The 18,162-nt window shown below is 52.3% G+C and overlaps 7 protein-coding genes across 7 annotated transcripts; 3 read left to right on the forward strand and 4 right to left on the reverse strand.

Annotated features, from left to right (window-relative positions):
* Positions 1 to 712: 712 nt before the first annotated feature.
* Positions 713 to 2,054, forward strand: LTS14_008569 (uncharacterized protein; the record flags this gene model as incomplete). The annotated part of the gene is made up of 2 exons (XM_064841257.1): positions 713 to 1,454; positions 1,507 to 2,054. 2 exons carry the CDS (start codon positions 713 to 715, stop codon positions 2,052 to 2,054), a joined length of 1,290 nt encoding a protein of 429 aa, XP_064691121.1.
* A 1,356-nt stretch (positions 2,055 to 3,410) lies between these two features.
* Positions 3,411 to 6,032, forward strand: LTS14_008570 (uncharacterized protein; the record flags this gene model as incomplete). Its single annotated transcript, XM_064841258.1, has 1 exon — positions 3,411 to 6,032. The coding sequence occupies one exon, from the start codon at positions 3,411 to 3,413 to the stop codon at positions 6,030 to 6,032; it is 2,622 nt and encodes an 873-aa protein (XP_064691122.1).
* A 928-nt stretch (positions 6,033 to 6,960) lies between these two features.
* LTS14_008571 (uncharacterized protein) lies at positions 6,961 to 7,708 on the forward strand (the record flags this gene model as incomplete). The annotated part of the gene is made up of 4 exons (XM_064841259.1): positions 6,961 to 7,085; positions 7,138 to 7,159; positions 7,220 to 7,377; positions 7,438 to 7,708. The coding sequence occupies 4 exons, from the start codon at positions 6,961 to 6,963 to the stop codon at positions 7,706 to 7,708; spliced, it is 576 nt and encodes a 191-aa protein (XP_064691123.1).
* An 870-nt stretch (positions 7,709 to 8,578) lies between these two features.
* LTS14_008572 (uncharacterized protein) lies at positions 8,579 to 9,301 on the reverse strand (the record flags this gene model as incomplete). Its single annotated transcript, XM_064841260.1, has 2 exons — positions 8,579 to 8,821; positions 8,879 to 9,301. 2 exons carry the CDS (start codon positions 9,299 to 9,301, stop codon positions 8,579 to 8,581), a joined length of 666 nt encoding a protein of 221 aa, XP_064691124.1.
* A 568-nt stretch (positions 9,302 to 9,869) lies between these two features.
* LTS14_008573 (uncharacterized protein) lies at positions 9,870 to 12,603 on the reverse strand (the record flags this gene model as incomplete). Its single annotated transcript, XM_064841261.1, has 6 exons — positions 9,870 to 10,365; positions 10,420 to 12,064; positions 12,116 to 12,249; positions 12,304 to 12,409; positions 12,466 to 12,504; positions 12,567 to 12,603. The coding sequence occupies 6 exons, from the start codon at positions 12,601 to 12,603 to the stop codon at positions 9,870 to 9,872; spliced, it is 2,457 nt and encodes an 818-aa protein (XP_064691125.1).
* Positions 12,604 to 13,200: 597 nt separating this feature from the next.
* On the reverse strand, positions 13,201 to 14,127 carry LTS14_008574 (uncharacterized protein; the record flags this gene model as incomplete). The annotated part of the gene is made up of 1 exon (XM_064841262.1): positions 13,201 to 14,127. The coding sequence occupies one exon, from the start codon at positions 14,125 to 14,127 to the stop codon at positions 13,201 to 13,203; it is 927 nt and encodes a 308-aa protein (XP_064691126.1).
* Positions 14,128 to 16,525: 2,398 nt separating this feature from the next.
* LTS14_008575 (uncharacterized protein) lies at positions 16,526 to 17,876 on the reverse strand (the record flags this gene model as incomplete). Its single annotated transcript, XM_064841263.1, has 6 exons — positions 16,526 to 16,720; positions 16,777 to 16,967; positions 17,018 to 17,482; positions 17,538 to 17,631; positions 17,689 to 17,729; positions 17,792 to 17,876. The coding sequence occupies 6 exons, from the start codon at positions 17,874 to 17,876 to the stop codon at positions 16,526 to 16,528; spliced, it is 1,071 nt and encodes a 356-aa protein (XP_064691127.1).
* Positions 17,877 to 18,162: the final 286 nt, after the last annotated feature.

Raw genomic sequence — 18,162 nt, forward strand, 5'->3', positions numbered from 1 at the left:
GTAAAAAAGAAAGTCTTCGGTACTGTTGTTGAGCAAGCGACGTGAGGTTCAGTGTGAACAAAGAGGCAGTATGGCTAGCGACCTAGAATCTTAACAAAGTGTATAAGGGAGACACAAACGATCCTGATCGTCGCCTGATCATCTCGTAGTCCCCCAGAGGCGAACTTACATGATACGGTACAACCGCCTGATTAGCAGCCGAATTGGATCGTGCCCTTAGCGACGAAGCCATCGTGAGCCAGTTATGGCATACCTGTCCAATGGAGGAGGCGACCGTTGCAGTACTGATAGTGATCAATCTTACGGGTGTTGGCGCCGGGAGGCTTTCTCGCTTGGCGCTTGCCATTCAGGTGAGGTTGAAGAAGCCTAGTTTGGGCTAGTCCTGTGGAGACTGAGGATTCTCTTGGACGGTGACGATGCTTCGGGAAAGCAGAATGAACACATCTGTCTTATGCATAATATAAGAGTCTTGAAGTTACCTCATGCGTCTCTGATCGTCGTCGATCATCATAGTGCAGTGATTGTGTTCCCCTGAGGCGAGCCATGATTGGAGGATCTATGGTCGGCTCGGCACTCTTCCGCCGCAGCCTAGATCAAAGTTAGGCTACGCGCGACTTGACTCGCGACCTAGTTATGACACGCTGCGAGAGCACTACTCTGGTTGTGCAAAGCGCCGACAATTATACAATCGCTCGCATCGGCGAATATAACGATGTCTAGCTACATACCAGAAGTGGCATCGGTGTTTCCAGACGAGTTGGTCAAGCGGATCCATCAAACTGTCGCGCAGAATGTGAAATTACAGCAGTTGTTCCTGGATATTGCAGTGTTTGTGAAGACACGGCAGACACAAGATGGCCTGCCCAACGACAAAAAGCGCAAGCTGGAATATGACGCCACGGTAACGACTCATACGAATGGAACAACGCAGAACGGTCTCACTGAGCCAACAATAGCGTATGAGTGCAAGGACGTTAGCTTCCAGGTCCCAGCACGAAAGAAGCTGAAGCTGCAAGTCGTCGCCGATGCACAGGAGGCAAGCCGGCAGGAGATTCGAATGCAGAACCAGCAGAGTAATGGTATCGAATATGTTCTCCCCAGCCATTCGATCGAGCAAGCCTTTTGTCTGCCTGTGCCCGACAAGCAACAACGACAATGGAACTTCGTGCTTTTCCCGAAACCTGGAGCAATCACAGCCGAAGGTCTGCCTTCCGAGCAGATGGTCTTTGCCATGAACGAGACCAAGCCTGTAGGAGCAACGTCTGCTGCTCAAGCCCCCACTGAGCATGACACCTTTGTGACTGTCACAGAGCGGGAGCTGAACCGAGTCCTGCAGCCACAAGGCAAGCACGTGGTGATACCGAACCCGGCAGAGTTTGCCAGTAGCATTGAGCAGGCACACCGCAAAGGTGAAAAGGCATACCACGTCAAGGCTTTCCGAGGAAGCAAGGATGGTAGGTTGAAGTCTTTCACTGTGGGTGACGGAGAGTGCTGACATGCTACTAGGCTATCTGTTCTTCCTCTCCAACGGCATAGTCTTCGGCTTTAAGAAGCCACTCGCATACTTCCCATTCTCCGCCGTAAATGCCATTAGCTACCAATCCGTGCTCCAGCGCACATTCAATCTTGTCATATCAATACAGGAGGAAACTTCAGCAGAAGCGAAAGACATAGAATTCAGTATGCTCGACCAAGCGGATTTCGCAGGCATAGACGAATACATCAAGAGGCATGGTCTGAACGATGCTTCCATGGCTGATGAACGAAGAGCAAAGGCGTACAACGTGAACAAGGAGAAGAAGCGCACAGACGTAGACCCAGACGCCCCAGCTGTTGCTGGCGGCGAGGAGCAGAGCGAGCTGCAGAAGGCTGAGCAGCAAATGCAAGATGAGGAAGACGAGGAGGAAGAGGACTATGTGGCTTCTGGTGGAGAGAGCGAAGGTGAAGGTGATGATAGTGATGAAGGCGAGGAGTATGACGAAGATGGAGGACAGGAAGAAGGCATGGACGAAGACATGGGTGAGGAAGATGATGCTGAAGGCGACGAAGAATGATTCCTCCCTGAGTCCGATCTCGCGTCGGCCGGCCTCCTCGTAACTGAACCATCTCGCCCGCCACATATGCTATCAGGCTCTATCAACAAAGCGACGGCAGTGCTGCCATACTTCTACTTCGGCCACGATACTCACGACATTGTCACAGCCGCGGACAGGTTGGCCAGATGTCCACATAGGTGTTTCGGGCAAGACATTTTGAGTTGAAATTCTCATCATCAAACGTGCTGGTGGTCTTCGCTTGATACACAAGTCACCATGCCATTCCGAAGGTAGCCATCTGAGTCAGACATATTTCTTTACCAACAGCCTGCTACAGAACGACATTACACGTCGGCTCAGGCCACCTATACACTTCGACGATCTTGGATGATCTACATAGACACGAGTCGAGGACTGCAGACCGTCAATTACCGTTCAGCCGCAATTTATCATTGACGGATCCAATTGTACTTGGTCCTGCGAGCATGAAATTGCACTTGAGTGCTGTGCATGTCCGCTTCCGACTTGCGACCAGTACAGAGCTTGAGTCCGCTTAACTCGAGGCCTATGCAACCACTGCCACACATACGATACAGCTGTTGATGAAGTGCAGAGCCTCGACTTCTAGAGTTTCAGCTTTGATCTTCGGCGTGACTACGGAACTATTTTGCTCTTTTCGGCTCACCTGATCTGGCAGCCGCCAAGGCCGTGGACACCATCACGGACCTTCACTAAGATCCCGAGCTATTCGTCGAGCCTCGGAGGATATTCGTTTGAAAGGGCACAACAGGTCTTTCGCGACAGCTGTGGTCGATGCTCAAGGACCATCAGGCACGCCATGAGCAGCGATACCAGTATATCACGTAAGCTCCATCGGCAATAATGATTCTCTCGATATCAGTACCAACACCACGGAACTGCACGAGTGGTAGCTCTCTCGGCTAGTATGCCGGGAATGTGTCGTTCGTACTTTTGCGGGGTTGGCACGCGTCATCTGCCTCGAAGGTTCACGCTTCGACGAAAACTCTTTGCTGCTATTCGACCTTGTAGACGAAAACACATGGGTCAGCGTTCAGGTAAGTACTGGTACGTCGCGTGGGCGGGGTGGCACACTCCGCACATGCTGAACTCTCCCGCACCGTGGCCCTGGTTTCTTTTCGTTCTGCTTACTATCTCCAATATTTTCCTTGTATTCTTCGAGCATCTGATCTGGACCATTACCTGTGACTGTGCGGTATCGCCTGCCAGGCGCGGCAAACTGGACGATCGTACAAGGTTTCGACGCCAATTCGAAGATACCAATCAGCATATCGTGGAGCATGGCTGTAATAGACCCTGAGTGAAGATACAAAGCTTGGGTGGAATAGTTATAGGATGAATTACAACCATGGCGACTTTCAAGGCCGAAGCAACGCGGTGCTGGCCGTCAGCATCAGCATGGTGGCGCTATCAACCACATTCGTCTTTTTCCGCTTGCTGTCAAGATTTGCGATTGTCAAGAAAGTCGCTGCCGATGACTATTTCATGATCCTGGCTTGGCTGATCGCCTGTGGATTGACGATAGCCATATGCTTTGGATGCGCATGGGGGCTTGGACGACACGAGTGGAATGTGCCTGAGATATGGCAGACGACACAGCGCAAAGCAACATATGCTTTCACGGTCCTATACCAGCCCGCATTGATGGCGATCAAAACGTCGATCTTGACCTTCTACCTGAGCTTCTCCACGACACATCGGATCTTCAAATGGGCGTGCATTGCAACACTCTTCGCTGTGAATGCTGGTGGTCTTGCACTGACCTTGCTCACGGTCTTCCAGTGCATGCCCATTCGTGCCGCCTTCGACATAATGGTACCAGCCAATGCACACTGCACGGATATCGTTACGATCTATCTCTCATCCGCGCCACTCAACCTGATCACGGACTTCGCGATCCTCTTCCTGCCGATGCCAATTCTAACCGGCATGCGCCTACCGAAGAAACAGAAGATCATCCTCATCATTACGTTCGGCATGGGTATCTTCGTGACAGCGGTGGATGTAGTACGAATCGCGTACTTGCAATCTGCGGCTCAGACTCGCCTGTCGGAGATCAGTTCGGGCTCGCCTGATGCAGGGGCACCAGAAGCTGCAAGGACGGACTTCAGCTATTATGTCTCATTCAGCTTCATGTGGTCAGTGGTCGAGGTCAATCTTGGGATCATGTGCGCTTGTGTGCCAGGTCTCAAGCCACTAATTGCACGCTTCCTACCTCTCATGCTTCGAGACCCGGACGACGCAGCATCAGTGGCCGGTTCCATCTCTGCTCAAGGAGGGACTGCAAACATGGCGAACCTCCACCGCATTCCGTCTATGCCACATCCAACCTCACCGCCAGAGGTGCATCCTCGAGATTTTGGCAGCATGTCGCAGACCTCTGACGATGGTCCAATGGGCATGATGGACTTCCTGACAACTCCAGAAACGCCCGAATTTCCATCCCACCTGGAGCGAACGCAGACAGCATTAACGAATACTTCGAGAAACACGAGGCCGGACACCCCGACATTCTTTGACTTCGTGAACATGAAGGGCCGGAAGTCCATGGTGCACATGACAACCAGAGAATCTCTCTTTCCAGTGTCCATGGTGACCGTGCTTTTCTTCGTTTGGGGATTCGAATACGGACTGCTTGATGTGCTCAATGCGCAATTCCAGCGTATTTCACATATGACTCCAGGTCAGAGTACGAGTATACATTCCGCATACTGGGCCGGCTACCTCTTTGGACCACCAACCGTAGGTCGACTGGTTTTGAAGCACTGGGGTTTCAAGGCCTGCTTCAGTGTTGGCCTGAGCATCTTCGCATGTGGTACCCTGATATACTGGCCTGCCGCTGTACTTACGTCCTTTCCGGCTTTCGTGATCACCAACTTTATCGTTGCCTTTGGACTGTCGGTCCTCGAAGTCTCCGCCAATCCTTTTATCGCACTTTGCGGACCTCAGCAGTACTCCGAAGTGAGACTCAATCTGTGTCAGGGTATCCAGGCAATCGGAAGCATAGTGGCGCCACTGATCGCAAGTCGAGCATTTGTGCATCGATCGTTCCATGCACCATCTCTGGTCGACACTCAATGGGCGTATCTAGGGATTAGTCTGGCTACGATCTTCCTTGCCGTTGCATATCACTATGTGCCACTTCCCGAAGCCACGGACGCAGAACTCGAAGATGCATCGGAGCGTATGGATGGAGCGAACAGGGCAACAGTCGGCAACATGAAGATTATCTGGCTTATTCTCGGCATGGCCACAGTCAGTCAATTCTGTTACGTTGGTGGTCAAGAAGTCAATGCAACAACTTTTGCGGCATATCTTATCTTCATTGCTCCGAAGCTTGACGAGTCGAATTGGCTTGCAGTTGTACACACCACGTTTGCGGCTTCGAGGTTCTTGGCTGCAGGCTTAGGTCTCTTCATCAAGCCGAGAGTTTTGCTACTTGGCTTCTTCCTCTTGGCGATTCTCTTCGATGCACTGGCAATGAACTACGTTGGTGGGAACGGCATCGCTATGATGTCCATGACCTTCTTCATGGAAGGTCCAATCTTCTCACTCATCTTCGCGCAGTCGTTGCGTGGTATGGGTCGACACACGAAGCTGGCGAGCGTCCTACTCACAACGGCTTGCAGCGGCGGCGCTGTGTTCTCACCCATCTCGAACTACATCAGCAGTACTCAGAAACGCCCTACGTACAGCTTGGTTGTGGCCATTGCTGCGTTCGCCGGCGGGACCGTCTTTGCAATTTGGCTGAACATCAGCTCGAAAGCTAGAGCTGTGGTTGATCCTGTCAAGGATCTCACAACGTCGCCTGGAAGTAGTGAGAGGAGGCCTGGCTCAACCGACAGTCATACGAGCCGTGCCTTGAGCTTCTTCAGCATACGGAAGAAGGCGACGACCACTTCCACTGAAGCTGAATGGAAAGAGCAGAAGACTGAAGAGCTTCGCGATCATGGATAACATGATCTTCCGTCGTGTGATTCGTTCTTAGCGAGGCGTTAGGCAAGGCCAGGTTGCAGATGTACATATTCCACTATCGACATTACCGTATTTCGATCCCACTAACGGCTATGTTCTCATCTTGTACGCGCTGATCATACTCTCGTGCAGTCTGAGCCCAAGAGGTTGTACACGCACGTTGCTTCTCGTGGATAATTATGGCGTTGTCCATTTCCGTTCTAGCACGACCGGGTCTTGGTTCTAACGGTCAACCTCATCTTGCCACAACCAGTTCTTGCATCGCTCTCAGGCAACGAAAGATGAGCCATACTTAATGTTGGGAGTACATCTAAGGCTCGTACGCACACGTTCACGCAATCGGCTAGATGTTTGCAGTAGCTCTCCAGCTCAATGGAGTTGCAAATTGCATGTCTCCAGACTCCCGGGAGCTCAAGCAGAGCCGCATCGAGGAAAGTTCACCCTGGACCCCTAGCTGACCAGCTGCACGGATCCGTGTTTCGACTCGTGCTTGAACCTTTCCATCACACTTGTGGCCGACTAATGAACAAGATCCGTTGACCGTTGCAGAAGCCATCGGACGCACAGCCAATCGATCCAACGGACTGTCTGAGTACAGCTCGACCTGCAGCCACAGCTTCAGCCTTCTCGTTCCCCATATCTCGCGCACGGGTACTGCACAGGGGTCGAGGTTCGTGTATATGAGCTGAGATCGTCGTTGCCGTCCAAATGCTCAGTAGGATCAAACGGCTTCCTGACTTCTGTGTTATTACTTCTGGCTCCTGCCTCCCTCTTGCCTTGTCTCAACATCTCATCTCTTTCCACCATTGTTGACTTCACAAAGGAAAGTCTACTACTACAAGATCTTGGACGTCATCTCGAGAACTGATTCGCACATCTCCGCATTTCGGTACATCTCGAAAGAGCAAAGATGCAATACACAACGGGTCTGATCCTGGCCGCGGCCGGCCTCGCTGCCGCTCAATCAACTTCAACCGAGTCTGCAGCCGTGGCCAGTTCCACCGCGATTTCCGGCTGCGGCAACTCCATCGATCTGTAAGTTGCGTTCGGAACGAGAGACAACTCAATGGATGCTAATCTCACCTAGCATCATCCAGAACTGCCTCGGCGTAAGTTTGTCTGGAGTCAACGCCCTCGTCTTGCACTAGTGAGACTGACCCAACCTTCAGACCGAGACTGCTCAGCTCAATTCTTGCGCCGCCAACGACTGGGACTGTCTTTGCACACAGCAGACGAACGTTCTAACCTGCTATAATAATTGTCCAAGCGACCCGAATGCTTTCGGCGCTCAGCAGACTCAAATTTCGTACTGCAACGCTGCTAAGGCGTAAGTCTCGAACCCTAAGTTCAGCTCCAATCATGGCCAGGTAGCTGACGTCGTCTTTAGGTATGGCACTTCATCCTCCGTCTCCGTCACAGCTACCGGTACCGTCTCCTCATCCCTCTCCGCCGCTCTCGCTTCCGCGTCAGCAACGCATACCGGGTCTTCCAGCCAGTCTGTCGCCAGCGGCTTCGCGACTGCTACCTCCTCAGGCGCCGCTGCTGGCTCCAGCACAGCTGCCGCCGCCACCGCATCCTCAGCAGGTCAGTCTGGTGCTAGTGTCATTGCTGCGCCAGCTGGCATGGCAGCCATCTTCGGCTTGCTTGCTCTCTTGTAAACGTTTGTTTGACTGTCGCGGCCGGGTCCGAGGAATCAGGTGTGCAGGGACGCTTCGTTGTTGAGAAGCAATGGCTTTGGTATGGCGTCTGAGCCACTGGTTAGGCAGCTTGAGCTCCATAGATGAATACATTCTTGCAATAATTCTCGGCCTTCCCGCGAGTAGCTGGGTGTTTCCCTGCCATGATGGAAGCGTCCACTCGTCTATCGTCCTCGCAGCTAATATACCATCATCTGACAGGTTCGGGCTTTGCTACAGATCATGCCAGTATTCAAGCGCCACCCGTCAACACAAGTCTGTCACTTCACAAGGTCGCCAGCAATTCAAGCCAGGACCGACCCTCTGCATATGTGCGAGGAGGAATGGAAGCTCGTGCGTTGTTTCTCCTACTCAGGTAAGGTTCGTGGAAGGTCGAGAGGCCGTTAAATGTAGACAACAGCTGTGCCCGGACACCACTGATGTCGGACATCGAAGCTTGGCAGCACGTGCTCCAGGTTTGTTTCAACCACTGCCAAGACGTTACGCCTGTACTACCTCTTCACCTGCTGTGGCACATATGCTACCACTACTCGATCCTCACATCTCCATGGCAGACGACTCTCTTACGCTGGTCATGATAGATCGATCATTGCTTGATAGTTTTGGCTCTTGCTCCAACACAACGCGAATTTTGTGGCTTCTTTCTGCCTGCTTTTCATATTCTGACAAAACAAGCATCTCCTTCTATATTGCAACCACGAGCACATTCGCATTGATCAGAAAAGATTGCAGTCTTCCCACTTCGTACCGCTTCTTGTCGTCGGCCGTGGTGTGCAGAACCCAAAACTAGAATAGCAGGTTGGCATCTCATTGTCGTGGTCGTGTCCTTGCTCAGTACGGGTTGAAGCCTCGCGCGCGGCCTCTGTAGCCGCCACGATACCCGCCGCCACGTGGCATATATCCTCCTCCACCTCCTCCGCCGTAGCCACCGCCTCCGCGCCCACCGTACATTGGAGGAGGGCCATAGCCACCACCAAAGCCACCACGGCCCCGAGGGCCACCTGGCCCACCTCTTCCTCCGCCACCACGTCCACCTCGAGTCATGCCAGGCAAGTTCGTCCTTTTTGGTACGACCTAAGTATCTCGATCAGTATACACGCCGCCTGTTTCTTATCCTGTTACTTATCATACCTTGATCGCCCTTCCGCGGAACTGACTATCATTCAGAACCAACGCTGGCGTGACCAAATTCGGGTCCGTAAACTCCACATACGCATATCCCTTAGGATGTCCCGTAAACTTGTCCAATAAGATCGTCACGCGATTGATGGCTCCAGCAGTCTGAAAGTGCGCCTGGATCTCCTCAGGACTGGCACCATAATCCACGTTGCCCACGAAGACGCTTCTATTGTCGATGTCCTCTTTACTCTCGCGGAGACCATCGTTCTGCGCATCGATATCGGCTTGCATTTCACGGAGCTTGGCGGCTTCGGCTTCCATTTCTTGGACTCGCTTTTTCATGGCCGCAATTTCTTCTTCGTCGCCCGCATCGTCATCGTCGGGGGCGCGATCAAGCTGTTCGTCCTCGCGCTTGGGGTCTTCGGTGTCGGCCATGCTGGTGGTGGGAGAGGGAGATCTGCTTTGTATTGTCAGGAATGCGCCAGGAGGGTGTGCGAGATGTCGATCAAGCTGGTCGATACCTACTTGCCTGACGAGTATGTGCTGTGCTCCGAGTACAGGGCTATATGGATTTTAGTCGTGTTGTGTGAAGAAGGTGATGTGTGTTTCTGGCTGATCTATTTGCTTGCTACCGAGATTAGTTGTAACGCGAAGCTCGACGTGATACTACGCTAAGCCTAAATCGTCCGCTGCTCGTGCTCGCACGTGAATGCTGGCAGGACCAGTCGATGAATGAATGCTGGTGAGGGCACGAAGCGAGAAGAGTTGGAGTGAAAGGATCAGTCATATGCATTGGTCTTTGCAACCACCTACATATGTACATGCCCCCCAAGAGCGCCACTGCTCACAATTCCACCTCCATACCTAAGAACGACACCTAAAACTCCTCCACAGACCTACCGCACACTACTATACCAGCATCTGCACATATTGACCGTCTCGTTCGTAACAGCACCTCGCAAAAACAAACGACAGACTGGTATGCGACGAGGTGCATTACACTCTACTCTTGCCCGAAGCCCACCGTCTCCTCCACAGCCCACAACAACTTCTGGGTCAGAGCGTCGAACGATTTGTAAGGTGGCAAATCCAGCCTGTTGAAGCACGTATGACTCTTCGGCAACTGCGCCTCCTCGCCCGACTTCTCAATAGTGAATCGCCGCGGACCATCCGATCCCTGCAGATCCTTAAACCCATTGACAGGTATCCTGCTAGTACCGGTAGCGAATTGCAGGAGACGAGACTTCTGCTCAGCGTCCCAGGATCGAATGCACTTCCAGAAGTGCTGGATCACGGCATCGGACTCCGTGTACCCGCGGTAGTCGGTGTGTTTCTTCCAGTCGTCAACATCGATGTCCGCAATGCCACCAATGAGGAGTTCGAGCTCGCGCTCGTCGAAGACGTTGACGAGGTCGGCTGGGATGAGCTCGTGGAAGCCGGCAATGAAGGCGTTGAATTGTTCCTCAACACGCTTTTGGATGCGCCATTCGGTGATGAGCCTGTGTGAAGGTTAGCCAATGTCTCGAATCATTCTGTAGTCCACGTGTACTCACTCAACATATTCCTTCTTGTTCTCATTCGTCACCTCGATGTCCTGACCACCAGGCTTCAACTCGACGGTCACCTTCTCACCGAATCTCTCGTCCTCAACGGAAAAAGTGCTGTAAATGACATCCGTGATATCGTTCTCCATCGTCCAAGAGAGAGTCCGGTGGAATTCAGCATCCACACCCTCCATATCCTGCAGCGCCACCTTCTTCCTCAAGATCATCTTGTAGAAAGCGCCAATAAAGAATGCGTCCAAGAATCGCCTGTGGAAGATGGCCAGACCCACCACTCTGCCAATGAACTTAAAGTACCCCAGATGCTCGGGGTTGATGCCAGAATGTGGGTTGATCTGGAGGGTGTAATTGTCATGTGCCGAGTACTCGAACAAGCAGTAGAAGGGATTGAACATCTCGTGCGACAGCAGGAAGAAGAACTCTCTCGATAGACCGCCGTAATCCAGACCGTCTTCCCCGTCGAACTTGATCATGAGTCTCTTTTTGAGGTCGTTTGGTGACTGACGCATGATCTCGGCGTACGAATCCTCGAAGATATGCGTACGCCTGACCTTAACATGACACTGACCGCTGAGGATGCGCAGGGCAGGCTGCGAGCGGAAGTAGATAAGCTTTCGCCTGAAATCACGCTTATACTGCGGGACGTTCTGGTCGAGCGATGATGGTAATCGTGGGTCGTCCCAGGTCGTGGTCTTGGTGTTATGGTCCACGAAGTAGACACGAGCGGTGTTTGTGAGACGCATCTCCCACCCGCTAGGTAGTGGTCCAAGCTGCGACACCGGCTGCTGCTGAATTGTGCTGTTGCCAGTCGCGTTTTGGCCATACATGCGAATGTACTGCTGTCGGCGAGGGTCCACCCAAGTAGTGGTCCGTGTATTGTGGTCAACAAAGTATGCCCGGCCTTCCGGAGTATGTCGCTGCTCCCATCCAGCTGGTAGCTCGCCAGTGCCTGCTGTGGTCGCTCCCGTGGCCACCATCTGCGCAGCGCTAGCCGCACTCGACGCACTCGCTGCACTTATCGGAGGCGGCGGTTGCGATGGTGAGCTTTGCCCGTCCGAGAGCGTAGGTGAATTTGCACCGGTCCTATCCTCTGGCAACATGCGCTGATTATGCCTGTCGCGTTCCGCATTCTGCTGCTGCTGCATCTGCGCTCTTTGCTCCCCTGCATTGAAGTTCGCCGTAGGCCTGATCCAAGTCGTCTGCCGAGAGTTGTGATCGACGTAGTATGTCCTTCCGAGATTGTCTTCACGTCTTTCCCATCCAGGGGGTAGTCTTCCTTGCGCATCCTCAAAAGCGCTGAACCCCGATCCATCTCGTCTGCCGCCAGATGCACCATTGGTGCCATTAGTACCATTTGTGGTCGCTACTGCTGTACTGGTGTTTTGCCTCGACACAGCCGCAGAACCAGTATTGCTCGTTGGGCGCTCTGGATTCAACGACGCGGTAGACTGCGTGCCTTGAGCTGTGGAGGGTGTAAGAGCACCATTTGTCGAGGGCCCAGCCGAAGATAGGGATGGTCTGTTCTGGTTGTTGCCGTTCGCTATAGGTGTGCGCAGGTTCGTGGACAGGTTGAGGATGAGCTTGCCGTTGACCACCATGTTATCATTGGACTTGCGCAAGTCTCTCGTAAGCATTTCTGTAGACAGTCAGTATTGTTCGGCGGTAGATCACAAGAAGATAGGCATACCATCACCACCAGCATCCAAATCCATTACGCTGCCGATGCGCACATTGACCACGCCGAGGAAGCCTTGGTCCTTCTTCTTGAACTTCTTCTGGTCAAAGATCTGAACCGCGAGAATGCTCTCTTCGTTCACTCGCCTGTAGATGGCCATCAGTAACGATCACTACTGTGCCGCTTGACATAGTACGTACATGTCAAAGCTCTCATTCCAGTACGGATTGAGTGTCTTCTTGATGACACCCGTCGTCCTCGTCTGCTCGCCACTGATAGTAGCGACAGCGAATGGGTCGGGAAATCCTGGTGTTGCTATCAGCAGCTGCTATTTCCTGGTCCATTATCATCATGTGACCTACTGAAGACATCTCGCTTGTATAGTCCATCTGCCGCAATGACTATCACCACACATTAGTCTCATCATATCACTATCTTCATACAGATCATGCTCTTGACATACTCGTGACCCGCAGGTTTGCCGCTGTTGGGAGTTCCATGATATCCTACGCCCTTGTTGTTGCCGCCTGCTGACTCCGCTCGACTTGCTCGGCGCTTTCTAGGTCACCATTCACTGCCAGCGATGGTGATATATCGGACTGTTGGATGAGTCTGCGTGTCCAGTGGAATGCGCGGTACTGATGGACGGTGCTGGGATCGCTGTGGTCCCGCTGGATGAGATGTGCACAGCCACGCTCACGCTTCGAAGTCCGTAGGACGTCGGCGGAGTTCGCACACCTTCCACGTCGGGGTGTCGAGTGATATGTCAGAGGTCGCTGCGCACACGACAACAATGTGACTGCTTGGAAAGAGTCGTAAGGTGCGGGTGGAAGTGACCTCATGCATTGGGCCACGCAAGCGGCGAAGCCCAGGATCGTTGCGGGGCGTTTGCTGACTGAGTGCAAAAGTCAGTCTCGGAGGGAAAAGTTGAACTGCTTCAGAAAACCATCAGGTATCCATCTACAATCAGAAAACGTGCGATTGGAAGGTTACAGAAGCCTCATTCATATGGTGCACAACCGAGTATTGCGGAGGGGCAATACTACAGAGAGGTGATAGTCTTCGTCTATCTACAATCATTACAACACCCGCCAATACTACACAAGTAAACCCAGCCTCTCACTAGGACTTGGTGCCGTAGCTTCCGGCTTCAGTAAAACGCTTGATATAGGCCACTCGATCCAGTTCTGCCATGACTCGGCCAGTGTACCCATGATGTCCCGCAGAACTCTCGTGGACCATCCACTAATCCACCATCTGCTGTCCAAGATGTCCAGAAGCACACAGTAATATGCGAGGATGATCAGAGCTTGAGGAACTCTTCGCTTGATCAGCTGACCAAAAGGCGCCGAGTCCTGCTTCGGAAAGCACAATATTGATGCAACGCTGACCCCGGCCTGAGGTCGGAGGACATTGTCGTATAACTGCTTCAGTTCCGCCAGTATCATGGCGCAACCCCGCCGATCGGCAGTAAGCATGGCTTCTGATCCGAGCATATAGTCAAGATGATTAAGACCAAAGTCCATGCCCTCAGGTAAGGGATTCCGACCTGGCTGTAGTGTGATTGCATCGCCGAGTCCACGAGCCAGAACAGGGGCGAATGGCCCTTGGGAAACCCAGAACCAGCTTTCTGCTAAAATGGTATCGACGCCTTTCACGAGATGAAAAAGTTCCACCATGGCGTCAATGGGAGGCACTGATAGAGGTATAGCGTACGCAAAGAGCACCACCAACCAAGTAAATGCGAACTTCGCACTCGCGTTCTCGGCTGTGGTGATCCCGCCATTCTCTCGGTATCGTACCAAGGCTTTGTCAAGATGATCTACAGCGCTTGTCCGTAGCGCTGGAGCGAGCTCCGGCTCCGTGTGTGCTTTGTGGAGGGCAGAGAAGCCCAGCACTGCATGCATGCAGTAGTCTGCTGTGAATGCCACCTTGGGTAGCTCTTCTTGCCATATTTGCACGATCTGAGCAAAATCGTCGTGTTCTGTGAGGATGTACTTGGTATGTGTCAGGTAATGATGCATGAGTTGCAGGTCCAGCATCCAATTCGCATCTTCGCCTGGTATTGGCCTGTCTATCAAGCCTGTGAGAATTGTGAATGGACTCCGCTGGGATGGCGTGATGGCCTCGATATTCGGACTTATGCTGGTTCGTACCGCAGGAATACTCTGGCTCTGACTCGTCTCTAATGATGCAGTCCTTGAGATGCTTGACGAAGAGGTCGCTGATGTTCTTCTTGCTTTCGCATCTTCGCGTAAGACGAATGGACCACCAGCTAATGAGCACGGCACCGCATGTCGCACACAGTTCGAGCAAGGTGATTGTTCATCACACTATGCGAATGCGATCAGTATTGGTCGTGCGGCGGCTAGTATACGTCTTGTTGACATTAGCAGCTTACTTTGACATGTCGTCGTTTACACTGTGCACATCCTGTTCATCGTGATTAGCATCGTGCCTGCCGTCGATAGCAGCCGGATGCCTCCAAACCTTTTCTCGACTTCTTATGACCCACTCGAGGTGCTCTGCTTTCCATAACGTTGTATTAGTAAGTGCAATGTATCAATCGCATTCGGCTTCGCTATCAACGCCACATGATAGTCTGTCAAGAAGATTATGTACAAGAAGGGCATAAGCTTATGAGGACATACGAACTTGGCTGTGGTATTGTCCGTTCTTAACTCCGACCTAGATATTGAAATAGAACCTCCTCTGCTGGTTGCCTGTCTACCACCTGCAGAAGGACTCGACTGCGGACCGGGCTCTCTGGCTCTGCCGACCGCCATGGTTACGAAGCAACGAATTATCGTCGGGACCGAATCTTCAAGATCTTCAAGACTCGGACTGGCCTATTTCAGCTTCCAGGGTCTCGTGGACAAGAGAGACGGGGCTATGAGTCGAACGTGCAGTAGGCAGGACGAGTAGGAAGCAGGTGTGATTCATCCAGCAGAGCGCAACATGCTACTTCCAAGGTTAAAGCGTCGCGTCACCGCCAGAGGCTGATGTAGGCAGTGGTGTATTTGCTATGCACTGCCAACGGGAAGAAAAAAAAGCGTCTGCCTACGATTGATACCCATGCGGCTCTCTCGTGCGTTCATATTAGCTAGTGAACGATGTGGTCTGGGCGGTACCATCCCGTGTGGTTTACAGCTCGCTTTCGCAAACGAAGAGAGCGGAGAAGGACCGGATATTTGCTAAGCCGTGCTCGGGGGAAAATGAATATATTCGGCCGACTCGTCTATCTAACCTCCTCTCGGATTGCTTCGGGATCGACCACCCAGCAACTTACTACGAGACCAACGACATGATGCAGGACACATCTGACCATGGCGCCTGGTCGTCGATGATGAGCCACTGTTCGGCTACCCCGGCGATCGTAAGGATGGTAATGTGCTCAATTAGGACAAAGGTAAAACTCACGAGGAATCACCATGTGCACACTGAATCGCGGATTCCACAGTGCTTCGAAATACAGCTTCGATGGTCGAGACTCGAGAGACATCACAGAGCGTCAGAACTAGCATCCCGCCTTTGCTTGGCCATGGCAAAGCAGGACAGGCCCGGATTTGCGGTGTTGAAACAATGTCCGTGAAAGGTTTTTGCGGAGCTGACTTTGCAAGACTGCCATCGACGCTGTGTGTTGTGTGGACTGTCCATGGACGTTCACGTCAGTCTCAGCAATTGCAGACTCGCACTCGGTGGACCGCTCGTCTGTACAGCAATCGACACGCGTGCATGTGAATGGAATCATCATAACAACAAATAGCCATGCTTACCGGCCTCAGCGCAGTCCCGACAAAATTGAGCCCTCTGAGCACGTTAATAAGCTCGCGATCCTTCGACCACCACGGTAACCTATGCGCGCCCTAAGCCGGTATACGGGACATCCAGACAAGCTCGCTATGTCAGCCAAACTATATGCACTTTGACGAGGATGCGAATAGTACGATGGTGATTCGTTGGCTCGCTTATTTCCCGAAGGCGCAGCAGGCTGTGTTTCAGACTTCGCTTCATAACGCTAGAAGCAGTATAGAACACGCATGCTTTGCGTTCGTAAATCCTTCCACGGTCGATCAATCGTCTTCCCAAGGGAGTCTACCTTGCAGGCTACAGCATAATGCCTTGCGACATAGCCACAATACTGTACTCCGAACGAGCACTCCGCGAAATGCATTTGTGCGAGAAGTTTTCAGGCGTCCCATGAGCGCTGGAGCAGCGTCTGCATGCAGCACGCGGAGATGATTCCATGTGCCTAGTCAGCATAGGGCTGAGACATGTAGTGCCAGCCCTATGCTGAACGTCATTCAACTCCTAGAATATCCTGCATATTCGTACAGTGCAACAGTGCTGTGGACAAGACTCAGCTTCAGGCGGAAAGATAGCGATTCGCAATGGGCTATCAATCTCCACGGATCAAACTCTCTACAATGGCGGCGTATCCGCGAATAGCGTCGCCGCCATAGCCTCAGCATATCGGCCGCCGTGGACCTCAGCTTCCTCGCAGGCCTTGCGAATCTCTTGCTCCTCCTCCTTCGACAAATGGATCTTCAGCGAGCCAATATTCTCGTCCAGACGCCCCAGATTTGTGGTGCCGGGAATAGGAAAGACATCGTCGCCCTAAGTCATGCCGTTAGCTCAGATTTCATCGGAGTGACCGCTGACCAGAGACTTACCTGAGCAAGAAGCCAAGCCAATGTCAGCTGGCTGGCCGTAGCATCCTTCTTCTTGGCGATCTCATTGATGTGATCGACCAACTTCAAATTCTTTGGGAAGTTCTCCTGCGAGAAGCGTGGCGCGAACTTGCGGAAATCACCCTCTTCGAAATCGGATGGGCTGCGGATCTGGCCACCGAGCATACCACGACCTAGCAAGTGTCGTTAGCTTTTAATAAGACCGCAGGAGGGATACACTGACCAATAGGACTATAAGCAACGATAGCCACTCCAAGCTCGCGACAAGTCTTCATCAACCCAATCTGCTCACTCTCAATATCGAGCGAGAAGGGCGAGTACTCGATCTGCACAGCATCGATATGCTCGACCTTGCACGCACGTCTTAAGGACTCGGAGCTGCATTCGGACAGACCCAGGTACTTGATCTTGCCTTCTTGCTTCAACTTCTTCATCTCCTCGACCGTCTTCTCCACCGGCGTTACGCGGTCTAGACGATGGGCATAATATAGATCGATGTACGGCAGACCGAGACGCTTGAGCGACTTCTCACAGGCGGAGCGGCAGTACTCGGGTGTAGTGTCGACTGAGCGATTGCCATCGGCATCCATCTTGTTGGCGAACTTGGTCGCTAAGAAGATGTGCTCGCGTTTGCCGGGGTTGGCCTTGAACCATTTGCCCAGTAGATCCTCGCTATCCATGTACATATCTGAAGCAGAAAAGTCAGATGTGGCGAAACAGAGTAAATGGTATATCGAACATACCGGTGCTGTCCCAGTTGAGTTCTCCAGCCTCATAACAACGGTCGAGCACCTTGAAACGCTCCTCGTCAGGCTTTGGCTTGCCATAGAAGGCACTCTATTGATCTGTGTCAGTCAATGATCCAGAGGCTGTGCTTCCTTTGGACAACTTTACCAAACCCATCGTGCCATAGCCTAGACGCGTGATCTCCGGACCTGCAGAATAAAAGATCAGACATGTTTGACTTCATGCTGTTGGTAGTGTATCGTCTACTTACCATTCTTTCCCAACTTAGCAGTAGGCAATTTTGGCCCTGTGAACCCTCCCGTCACCTTGCCGAGAACTTCTTGTGCTTTCTGCATTTTGTGTGCTTATCTGTAGAGCTAGTGGTACAAGTCGATATGATCGAAGTTTTACTCTTCTGAGGCGTTGTGCCTTTTTGATGTCCTTCGAAGTGACATAGGATATTGATGGAGCTGCGGACGTCATAGCCGGATTTAACGGTTACACGGAGCTCTTACATCCACATCATGTTAACAGAATGAGGAAAGTGCTCGACACTGTGGGTACGAGTAGATCTTATGAAGGAGCAGAAGTTACAGTCACACGGAATTCCATGTTGAGATTCCTGAGATGTCCATGGACTTA

The sequence above is a fragment of the Recurvomyces mirabilis genome (assembly GCF_035927965.1).
Source record: "Recurvomyces mirabilis strain CCFEE 5264 chromosome Unknown scaffold_26, whole genome shotgun sequence".
Lineage (NCBI taxonomy): Eukaryota > Fungi > Ascomycota > Dothideomycetes > Mycosphaerellales > Teratosphaeriaceae > Recurvomyces > Recurvomyces mirabilis.